This window comes from Oryza brachyantha, chromosome 3 (assembly GCF_000231095.2).
Source record: "Oryza brachyantha chromosome 3, ObraRS2, whole genome shotgun sequence".
Lineage (NCBI taxonomy): Eukaryota > Viridiplantae > Streptophyta > Magnoliopsida > Poales > Poaceae > Oryza > Oryza brachyantha.
In genome coordinates, this window is record NC_023165.2 from 16,617,608 (window position 1) to 16,629,689 (window position 12,082).

At 50.6% G+C, this 12,082-nt stretch overlaps 1 protein-coding gene across 1 annotated transcript in view; it reads left to right on the top strand.

The window, feature by feature from the left end:
* Positions 1-3,823: 3,823 nt before the first annotated feature.
* Positions 3,824-12,082, top strand: part of LOC102712347 (ATP synthase subunit beta, chloroplastic) — a 14,059-nt gene continuing 5,800 nt past the window's right edge. Inside the window, exon 1 of the mRNA XM_040521766.1 lies at positions 3,824-4,031. Coding sequence (XP_040377700.1) covers positions 3,824-4,031 — 208 coding nt within the window. The remainder of the gene's footprint in view (positions 4,032-12,082) is intronic.

The following is a 12,082-nucleotide window of genomic DNA, read 5'->3' on the forward strand; positions in this document are numbered from 1 at the left end:
TGAACCTCACTTCAACCTTGGGAACAACCTTCTGACTGAAACTCTGCCACTTGCTCTGGTGGCGGAAAAATTAAGCAAGGCTGAGTACAAACCACCGTACACAACAAGTAACACCCAAGAGAGGGAGAATAATGAATGCAATAGGGTACAAAGAATAGGCCAAGGTTAAATTGCACAAAGCTGCAGTAATTTAGCAAAACAGAAGACAAAATAAACTGAAATAAAAGTAAAGTAACAATTAAAATAATCATCCACTGTCCAACGTTACACCACGTTGCAACAGGCCCAAACCACTGTCGAACGTTACACCACGTAGCGATAGGGTCAACCCTCTGCCCAACGTTAAACCACGCTACGACAGACCCAAACCACTGCCAACATTACACCACGTCGCACAGGGTCAACCAATTCCAAGATTAAAGAAAATTATTAAAGGGGTTCAACTAATCCCAGTGAGTCTGTCAGTTCGCCCAATAACCGCGGGCACGACTATTCGAATAGTTTTACTCTGCAGAGGTGTACAACTTTACCCACAAGACATGGCTACCAAGCATGTTACCATGCCCCAACGTATCACCACGATACCTCAGTACGGAAACCATGATAAAACCTTTCACCTAACCCTCCCTAGACAATCGTACCACACTTCAGGTTTCACCCCCTCCTTTACACCAAGTCGGGCAGTCCCCCCTTGTGCCTTGGTAGATCCGGAAGCAGCAGAGGCTTTCGTTACACCACGATTGCCTGTCCATACTCCATCACGCCTACCCTTGCCTCGGTACGTCGAATAGGGACAAGTTAGATTACGAGTCTCACCGTTGCCCATTCTGGCTTGTGGTTAGTACATGTAAGACCTTCAGGGTTTCCTGAGAACCGGTCCTTAATTGCCATTGGCACGACTCTCAAAACCATGCACCCACAGCCCACCATAAGCAATATTTTAGTTGTGTTAATCCACATCGGGAGATTAATAATGATTACAACCATTAAAGGTCTATCAAAGTTTAATCAATAATCAAATAAGAATTGGTGAGCTACTTGAACTAAGCATGGCTAAGCATTGGCTAACCCTAATTCTAGTCAAATTAACGCTGGGATGATAATAATAATAAATGGGGATCAACGGGTACAAAGGTAAATGCCCAACAGATAAATAAAGTAAATACATTTGAATACAATGCATGTTTGAATGTAAAAGCGGGGGATTTTATAAACATAGGTTCAATATGATCAAAGAAGGGTGCCACTTGCCTTGCTTAGACCCACGAGGAACTTCGGCGACGACTTCGAGAACGAACGGCGCTGCGACGGGGTCAAAACCTACGACAAACAACGCAAAACAAGAAAAACAGACTATAAAACTACTGAAACAGAGAAAGAAACTATTTTTAATGGATTCTTGGCATTTTTCTGGATTTAATAAAACTTGAATGGACCTAAACGGAGACTAGATGAATTACTTATGAATTTTAGAAGTTTTCTGGGTTTTTTAACTAAACAGAAAAGTCCTAAATCAATTATTGCGCAATTAATGTGGCTGCTGACGTCAGCGAGGAGAGAGGAGGCTGACGGCTGACAGGTGGGGACCACCTGTCGGTGAGGGAGAGGGGAAATGGGCGGCTGACACGCGGGCCCGACCGAGAGGGAGGGGCTGACGGGTGGGACCCGCTGGCCAGTGAGAGGGAAACAGAGATGGGGAGGAGTGCACGGCTGGCAGCGAGTGGCGCGACGGCGCGGCGGAGACGGCGAGGGCCGAGGAGAAGGAGAAGGTGGCGACGGTGATGACCGGCGGCGCGAGGGCGTCGACCGACGGCGACATCGACCGGCGACCGGAGGGCGACGACGGCGTCGGCGACCACCGGCGCGAGGCGACGGGCGGTGGCGCACGGCGAGGCAGGGGTCACGGCGAGCGGAGGGGTGGCGGCGACGGAGGAGGTGGTGACGGGCGAAGGGACGGCGACGAGAACGGCGACGATGAGTCGGCGTGGAGGAGGCGGAGACAGCGACGGGTGGCACGGCGACGAGCGGCGACGAGCGGCGGGAGGGAGATACGATGACGGACGCCGGCAGCGGAGCTCGGCGACCGTGCGACGACGATGACGAAGGGCGGAGATGCGACGGCGAGCGCCGGCAGCGCACGACACCCAGCGACGGCGCGCGGGATCGGGTGGCGGCGGAGGACGTCGACCGACGGCGGGCGGCGGGGCGCACTCGCGGTTGCACGAAGAAACAGAGGAAGGGAGGAGAGCAGGCTCACCGGGGTTGCGCGGCGACGAAGCTCGGCGACCACCGGTGGCGACGGAGGCCGGCGGGAGGTCGGCGAAGACGAGGCGGCGGTGGTGACACGGGTGGGCGGCGACGTCCGACGACCGACGAGGAGATCGGCGGCTGACGGTGACGGAGGGAAGCTTCGGGCGGAGAGGGGGAAAGTGGCGGCGGGGCAGAGGCACGGGGATTTTATAGGGTGGCGGCGCCGGCTAGGGCGGAGCGGCCGGTGGAGACCGAGTCGGCGACGCGGCGAACTCGTCGGCGGCGGTGGCGGCGCGGCGTCCGGAGGAGTCGGGCGTAGGCGGACTCGGCCGGCGCGGCGTTGCGTGGGCGCGGGCGAGCGGGCGAAGCTTGGTCGCTGACAGGTGGGACCCGCCTGTCAGTGGCGCAAGGAAGGAGGGAAGCGAGGCGGACTTCGTCGCGGCGCGGGCGCGGGAGCAGGCGAGCTGGGCCGACGGCCCAGGCGGAGGGGAGCGCGCGCGGGAGGGGTGGGAGGCCGGTGGCCTGCTCGGCTGGGCCGGCCGAACGGGGAAAGGTGGGCCGGCTCGGCTGGGCCGGCCCGGGAAGGAGGAAAAAGAAAAAGAAAAAGGGAGAGGAGGAAAATTGGACTTCGGCCCAATTTGAGGAGGAAGGGAAAAAGAAAGGAAAAAGGAGGGAAAAAGGAAAACCCCACTTTTGTCGAGTTTTAAATTAATTTGTTTGGCCAAATTTTATACTTCTGCAATTTGAATTTAAATCCAGTTAGTCGATTTGGAACCTCGATTTAGTTGAATTAATTCCTTTTAGAGCGATTTTTCCTGAGTTAATTAAACCAATTGTTATTTACGAATTTCTTTTTACGATTTAGGCTTGGGATAAAACTCTGGGCGTGACAGCGCGACGGCGCACGGCGAACGCCGGCGGCGGGGGAGGAAGGAGAGCTGAGGGAAAGGCGACGAGAGGGCATTGCCCGGTGGCGGCGGCGACGGCGCACGGCGAGCACCGGCGTGCTCGTGCACGGGCGGCGGCGGCAGAGCAAAGGAGAGGCGGCGGCGGTGCCACGGCCACGACGGCGACAGGACGACGATGGCGACCGACGACGTGGGGAAGGGACGGCAAAGGCGCGGGAAAGAGAGAGGCGATCGCGTGGGAAGGCAGGCGCGGCACCATGACAGTGTGGCGGCGGGAACATCGGGCGACGACGATTAGCCGAGAAGGAGAAGGGAGAGGGTAGGGCAACATGGAGGCTTACCGACGACGGTGAGGGCGTCGGTGCATTGGCGAGGAGGCCAGATAGGGGATGTCAGCCGGCGGCGAGTGATCCCGGCAGCGGACGGCGAGATCGATCGACGGCAAGAGGCGATGGAGCTCAGGTGCGGGAAGGGAAAGCGAGCGGCTGCGCGGGGGAGGGGGAATTTATAGGGGTGGCCGCCGCGTAGGGCGGGGTGGTGGTTGGCGGCAGCGCGCGGATGCGGAGGAGGCGGTGCCTGGCAGTTGCGACGCGGTGGTTGGCGAGCACGCGGAAAGCGGCGGCGGCGAAGCGGCGCAGGGGAAAGGAGGGAGGGGCGGCGCGAGCATGGCGGGCGGCACGGCGGCAACAGAGAGCGGCGGCGTCGCGGGGTGGTGCGGCCGAGAGGAGGCAGACAGGCAGCCGGGATGCGACGGGATCGGTGGCGATGTGGCGTGGGCAGCGGTAGAGCAGCAACGACGCATGACGCGGTGCGGCGACGTGTGGGCACGCACTGGCATGGGCGCCGGCCAGAGGAAGGGGACGGGCCCGACAGGTGGGCCCCATCTGTCGGTGACGCTGGGGAAGGGGAGGTGACCCAGACCTCGGTCACGAGCGGCTGGGGGCTGGCCCAGCAGGAGAGAGAGAAAAGAGGGGGAGAGCGAGTGGGCTGAAATGGGTCGGCCCACGCGGGAGGGGAGGGGGGTCCGAAGGGAGAGTGAGGGAGGGAGATGGGCCGGGAGGAGCTGGGGTGGCAGGCTGGCGGGGAGGGAAGCAAAGGAGGAGGAGATGGGCTTCCGGCCCAGAGAAAAAAGGAGGGAGCATGTTGCGTAGGGAGGTGATTGGGACTTGGAGCACGTTGCGTCGCGGCTCGAGAAAATTGCGAACCGAACGCGTATCCGCATGACAGAAGCGAAACATGCTCGAGAAAATTGAGATTTAATGACTCGCTAAACCGGAAGCTAAACGACTTTAACGTAAAACCAATCTATGTACGAAATTGAATTTGATACTGTAGATCAATTTCACGCTAGCTAATTAGATTAGAAAACCTAAACAATTACACGCTATATCAAAATAGATTGATTCGCAAGAGTAAAATATATGCGAACCAGAGATTTGGTGGAGAGATCAGGGACGGATTGCGGCTGTTCCTCGCTGTTTGGCTAGAAAACCTAAACAATTAAATGGTAGATGAATTTAGATTGATTCGCAAGAATAAAATATATGCGAACCTGAGATTTAGTGGCAAAAACCGATCGGGGTTGCTGCGAACAGGGATGCAGCAGGGGAGTAGGAGGCAGCTGGAAGTGCACGGGAGAGGGAGATGGGGAAAGGAGGCAAGACTCTAGGGGGTATTTATAGGGGAGAGCTAGAGATAAATCTAGTTATCCATCTCCTATAAAAAGGGAATAGATAAAGTTTCAAAATAGATAGAAAATAGAGTCCTAATTTATTGGGATTAGTTTTTATGTGAGAGAGGAGGTGGGGCTGCACGGGTGTGAGGGTGGGCTGGTGGTGGCGCACAAGGGGGGAGAGGGAGAGATGTGCGATCTAGGGCAAGGGGGAGGATCGCACGTGGCAGGCAGGGAGTTCTGCCAGGTCGGGAAAAAAAAAGGAAAAGAGAAAAGGAAAAGGGGAAAAGGGAGAAAGAAAAAGGGAAAAGAAAGGAAAAAAGGAAGGAGAGGAAAAAAGAAATTACCTCCAATTTTGCCGATTTTTATTAAGTTTATTTAAGCAAATTTTATTCTCTGAAATTTAAATTTAAATCCTATTAATAATTTAAAATGCTTTCGGGACATTTTAGAATATTTCGAAAAGCTTCCAATTAATTAATTTAATTTACACTAGGTTTTCTCCTGAACTCCAATTAACAAATTATTTTAAATGCATTATTTAATTAAGTTTTAGCTAGGGTAAAACTCAGGGTGTGACAATGAACTACATCTTTCATGACCTAATGGGCTCTTTGGTGGAAATCTACAAAGATGACATGGTGGTCAAGTCTGACACAATCGAAAATCACCTCAACAAGTTTCGGCGCGTGCTCGAGAGAACAAGGTAGTATGGCTTAAAGATGAATCCAACCAAATGTGCCTTCGTCATGTCAACCGGAGAATTCCCGGGGTTCATGATGCACGAAAAGGGAATCGAAATAACCCAAGGATGTCTTCATGGGATAAATGACACTAAACCTCCGGAAGACAAGACGAAATTACAATCCTTGATCGGCAAAATTATTTTCATTCGGAGATTCATATCAAATCTGTCCGGAAGGATTGAACCTTTACTGAAATTAAAGGCCGATCAAGAATTCTCATGGCGCAACAGTCGCTAGAAGGCCTTCGACAGGATCAAAGAGTACCTCAAGAACACCCCCAGTAATAATGTCACCCAAAAAAGGGTACCCTTCAAGCTTTATCTATCGGCCGATGAGAAGACAATCGGCTCCGTATTGATGCAAGAAGTGGACAGCAATGAAAGGGTGGTATTCTACTTGAGTAGAAAATTACTTGATGCCGAAATTATCAAAGGTACCTAGAGGTTGAAAGGTTATGCATCTGCCTATACTTCTGATGCACTAAATTGAGGCATTACCTACTGGCGCCCGAATGCACTGCGGTGTGCAAAGCCGATGTGATCAACTACATGCTATCAGCGCCAGTTCTAAAGGGAAGGATGGGTAAATGGATTCTAGCACTAACAGAATATGACCTGAATTATGAATCGGCCAAGGCAGTAAAAAGGACAAGTGATGGCTGACTTCATAGTTGAACACCACAAGGAAGCCGATTACGTTGCAGTCGTACCATGGGCTGTCTTCTTCGACAGATCCATCTACAGGCATGGGTGTGGCATCGGTCTGATGATAATCTCGCCTTAGGGGCATGTTTTGAGTTTGCATACACAATCAAGCCGTATCGAACCAACAATCAGGGGCTAGAACTACTGAGAGAAATAGGTGCCGAGGTAATTGAAGTTATGGGGGACTCCTAGATGGTAATCAATCAACTCTCTAGAGAGTATGAGTGTAGAGATGAAATCCTCAGGACCGAATATGAAGTGGCCAAGGACCTAACAGAAGACTTCAATCAGGTCATGCTGACCCATATCCCAAGTGAACAAAATGTTGAAGCAAACTCCCTTGCCCAAGGAGCATCGGGCTATAGGCCGATGAACCAAGGAGTCGAGGCAGAGATAGCATAGCTGGAGTGGATAGAAGAAACGAGCACCATCGTAGCTTGAACAGAAACCGATGACTGGCATCGAGATCCTTCGTCATCGACTAGCAGAAGGTCAAGTACAAAGCGCTTAAATATGTGCAACTTGAGGACTTGTTGTATTACAGGACGATTGACAGTGTGCTACTAACATGCCTTGACAAAGAAGAAGCCAAAGTGGTTATGTGTAAGGTGCATGATGGCATATGCGGTACTCATATATCGACCTACAAGATGAAGTGGTTGTTGAGGAGAGTAGGATATTATTGGCCGACTATGCTGGAAGACTAGTTTACGTATTACAAGAGCTGTCAAGATTGCCAAAGGTTTGGAAACATATAGAGATCACCAGCATCGACTATGAATCTGATCATCAAGTCATAGCTGTTCAGTGGTTGGGGCATCGACATGATCGGACAGATCTACCCTTCCTCAAGCAAAGGGCATAAGTTCATACTGGCGGCTACAAATTACTTCACAAAGTGGGTCGAAGCCATACCGCTAAAAAAGGTGACTTCGGCCGACGTGATCAATTTTATCAGGGAGCATATCATCTACAGATTTGGAATCCCACAGACAACAACCACAGATAAGGGATCGGTCTTCATCTCGGAAGAATTCCAACAATTCATCGTCGGTATGGGAATCAAGCTTCTCAATTCATCTCCTTATTATGCTCTGGCTAATGGACAGATAGAAGCATCGAACATGAGTTTGATCAAGCTGATAAAAAGAAAAATAGCTGAACAACCCAGGAGATGGCATATATCGCTAGCCGATTTGCTCTGGGCTTATCGGATGGCATGCCACAGGTTGATACAAGTCCCCCCTTATCAACTAGTATATGGGCATGAAGTAGTACTGCCATGGGAGAATAACATTGGCTCCAGGAGATTGACTTTACAAGATCAGTTGATAGCCGATGAATACTACAGTCTCATGGTAGACGAGCTGGAAAATGTTGCACAGTCTCGGTTGTGAGCGCTTGAGAAGATAAAAGAGAACAAAGCTAGGGTATCAAGACACTACAACCAGAAGGTTAAGTCCAACACGTTCAAAGAAGCTGAATTGGTATGGAAGCTAGTTTTGTCGATAGGGTCTAGAGATAACGTTTTCGGCAAATGGTCACCGAATTGGGAAGGACCTTTTCGGATCCACAAGTGAGCGCCCAGGAATGCCTAAATGCTAGAAGGTTTGGATGGGGAAGTATTCCGGAGAGCATTAAACAGAAAGTACTTGAAGAAGTATTACCCGAGTGTATGGATAAACTCGTAATCGGCCAAGCCGATTAACGTAAAAGCTGATACATCTAAGTATCGCCTCAAGATGGCCGATGTCAATACATCGCCCTTAAACCAAAAATCTTATCACATAGCAAGACCATATCACTCAACAGCTGATCAATCACGCCTAAAATCGAGGGTTATATTATTGCTGGCCAGGGCCGACAAAGGTACCAAGTAACATTACAAGCAGACGACAGAAACAAGGTTAAAGAGTTACAAGCCCATGTACTTCTTGAGGGCTGCCACCATGCGCAAGTGGATATCATCAGTGTCCTGGATGATTCCTAAGTTATCGACATCAGTGCCGAGGCTGGCTTTCAGAGATCGGCGACATTGAATGGCAGTCTAGATGGCCGATTTCAAAATTTGCTCTTGGGCACCGATGGCCGATGGCAGGCCTGCCAGCCTTTGTTCTTCAGTAGCAAGGCTTTCTGTGACCTTGGCGAGTTTTGCTTCTAGATCGGCCTTCTTCTCCTTTAGTTTGGCGATGGTGGCTAACATCCCCGACGCAGCCGATTGAAGCCCATCTAACTTGGTCTTCTCGACAACAGCCTGCTCTCAATTAGCGCGTGCCTTTGCTTGAGCTGGGATTTGGGAAGCGTGATCAGCAATCCGCTGGCGAGCTCGAAGTACCGGAAGTCGGTGGGACTCGATGTAGCCTGCTGGGGCTATTGCATCTAACAAATCGTCAGGCAGCCGATCTTGTATATCTTCAATCCTGGATCTAATTGGACCGACGTCGTTGATGAGCGTATCGATGGGATAGTCCAGCCGAGCTAGGATGTCGTTCAGTTGTGCCCTGACATCAGCCGGCAAAACAACGAGAACATCCACATCGATCTCGAACGGGTCTAGGTATTGGCCAACATCAATAGGAAAGAAGTCATCCAGATCTTGGGGTGAAGGTGACAGGTGAGGAGAAGCATGGAGGATGCAAGATTACAAAGTGTGACAAAACCTATCGGCGCTGTGGGGTCCGGGTCGGCTGGCTGAGCGAGTGTGGTCATCGACACAGCGTCTGGGATTGGATCGGCTGGTGACGTACATACATCGGTGGCTGTAGGATGCTAACATGACACAAGGAACAAGTGTTAGCCGCAAACGTAGAACCAAATATTGGAGAAAGTCATTGGAAAATTACTTGTGCCGAAGACGTTGCTCGCCGTGAAGGTCGATGAACCACCATTTTCTTCTTAGTGCCGGTTCTCAGAGTTGGGCCGACCGCCGTGGGCGCGGGAGCTGGGCTTGCTGGAGCAGGCGCCACATCAGCGGCAGTAGCCGGGTCGGCAACATCAGTCGGCATGGGGGCATCATCGGCCGAGGGTTGGGCAGATGGCTGTTTGGAATGGAAAGTCGATAAGGAAACCAATAAAACAAAGTGGCGAATCAGTCGAAGAAAATGACTACTTGCTGGGAAGGAAAGAAAAGGGTGATCACCTATTGCCTAACTTCATTATCGGAATCCTCGTCAGCCGCGGCATCGATAGCAGCATCCATATCAACCGATGTGGCTTCCATAGGGGTGGCTTCTACAGTTATCTTCTATTTTTTCTTCGGGGCTCTCTCAGATTTTTTGCTTCGCTTGGGTCTTCTCACCGGACTTGGTGGCCCCGAGAATTTTTTGATGTAATCGCCTGGGGAAGGCGCACCATGACCCAAGGTTGGGACATCTGATATTGAGTACTTGATCGGCTTGCCGCTTCTACTGGTAGCAGGGACTGCAAGAGTAGGCTGCAAATCGAAGAAGTTAGTAATTGCAGGAAAAATGCATGAGAGGTAAAGTAATAAGCTTGAGAGTTATCTTAGAATCGGAGTATTCATAATCATAATCTATCTGATTGCAAAAGAAGCCGACGATCGCCGAAGATAGATGCTGATGCAATTCTTCCCACCAGTTCGTGTAAGCCTCTAAGATGGTAATGGCGAAGGAAAAGGATGTGATCGATCCAAAAGGTATAGCTTCAGCCATCTTGTTAATTCTGTCGAATTCTAAGGCCCAAGCCACTTGTCCTCTTATTTCGATTTTGCCGAAGAAGAATAGATCGGTTGGCAACTGACCACATCCAAGCTGCTGAGCTGTAAGTGGTGGGTGGTAGAACTCGTAGGATGGCCTAGCCAATCGACCAGAATGGAAGCTAACAGGTAGTAGGCAAGAAGTAAGGGCAAAAGCAAGATTCTCGGACGAGCACTTGTCGACTAGTACTTCTTCGAGCCTGAGTATGCTTGGTACTTCGTAGTCCTTGGAGTCTGGATATGCAAACTAGGAGCAGACGTTGGGTTCTGGACCAAGATAGCACGGCTTGAAGATGTGCGCCAGTCGAACTACTGACATCCGGCGACCCGGGAAGTAGGATACTATCTCACCTACAACATACACCTCTAGGTTTCTGCTGGCTCTGATTCCAGGTAAGATAACGAAGGATAGCTGCGCTGGTTAAAAGCCGACAGTTCTAGCACCATGGAAAAGTACAGACGAAGCCAAAGTTGGAGAAACCACCAGGGTCCGGCGATGTGTCCAACCGGTTGGCCGGTGAAAAGCTTGGAGGATACTTGGTGTAACATCTGGTATACTACTCCTAATAGGTATTTCCCAAGGGGTACAGCGTTTCCATCGGCCAGGCGCTCCACTATGTTTTCCATGTTGGTGGTTGGGCCTAGGATCTGTCCGCAGAATACAAATCCTTCTAGCCAAAGGTTCAGAAAGGCGTTATGTTCTCTGTGATCGGCTGGCCCTGAGTCCTTGCGGTGAGCTTCGATGTATTTTGACCAGTCGCCGATGTTCTTGGTCTGCTGCCGATGTTGAAATTTAGATTTCAAGTTGAAAGGGTTTACTGGGGCCATGATGTTTAATCCCGTTAGCATGACCACGTCCATCAGGGTGGGAGTAAGCACTCCATGACCAAAAAAAATGCAATCAATGTATTGGACCAGAAGTAGGATGCAATAGCCAGGAAGGGCTCATCTCTTTCCATTTCAGACAAGCTTAGCACCATGCAATGCCAGATGTCTAGTTCCTACCACTGGGTGCCATATGGCTTATACAACCGGTTATACCAATCTCTCCAACCAGTTAGGGGAGTGGGGAAGGAACGGAAGGACTAGGTCCAATTAAAGGTATTTAGTTCGGCATTCTTAAAATAGTATTCTGTTGGCCTCTGAACCTATGATGTCTATCGGGTCAGGGTAACCCATGGGTCCGAGGAAATAAAACCTAGGGTTTGGACTAGGGATCATGATCTAGGTTTTGAAGTGCTGGGAAAAGAAAGGGATACATAATCAAGTGTTCTTGGGCCGCTAGGATATTACAGCATGAAAGCCGGCGCAAAATGGATGGGAAATTTGAGCGGGGAAATTCCAACAGTAAACCCTAGACTAAAAAAATAGAGTATTCAACGGCGGAAAGCAGAAATATAGCCAGGGCAAGAACTGACTTCGGGGATCTCATATGAGGTGTCAGGCAATGAACTCGTTGAAGTCAATGCTACCAGTGGAGACTTGATGCAGGAGGATTGGCAGTGTCTTGAAATGGCGGATTGGTCCGATGCGCGGTGGCGGTGTGCCGGGCCGGGCAATCTTGTGCGGGAAATTTTGGGCCCGGAGGATGGAATGGATATGGTGAATGCAGGAGTGCGGGTCGTAGGAGCTCAAGGGAGAAGAAGAGAAGCAGTTGCGAGAATGCCTAAGTCTGGAGAGAAGGAAGCTTATAACGCAAGCCAGCAGAAAGTAACCGTTAGCACAGTGCGCCAAAAGAGGGATCCAGTAAGACTGTACCACTACAACAGGGGTGAGCCGATAGCGGGAATCGGTTACAAGAGAGGAAATTTTGGAACAATGAATTATTCGGAAATTGCGCGGCATGTGTTAACGCTAGATTTTGGCAAACTGCCGTTATGGACTGAAACACAACTAAAGACCAAATCGGACAAGAAAGGGTGAATCGGCTGGGGGCAGAAGATTGCAAGCGGTATAGATGCAATAGATAGAGTCCGAATCAGATAGGAATTGGAGTCCGATTGGGCCCAAGGTTTAGAGATAGATTTAGTATTAGTTATGAGTCTGTGTAGATTAATTAGTCTTTATCTTAGAGTTTGTTTATGATT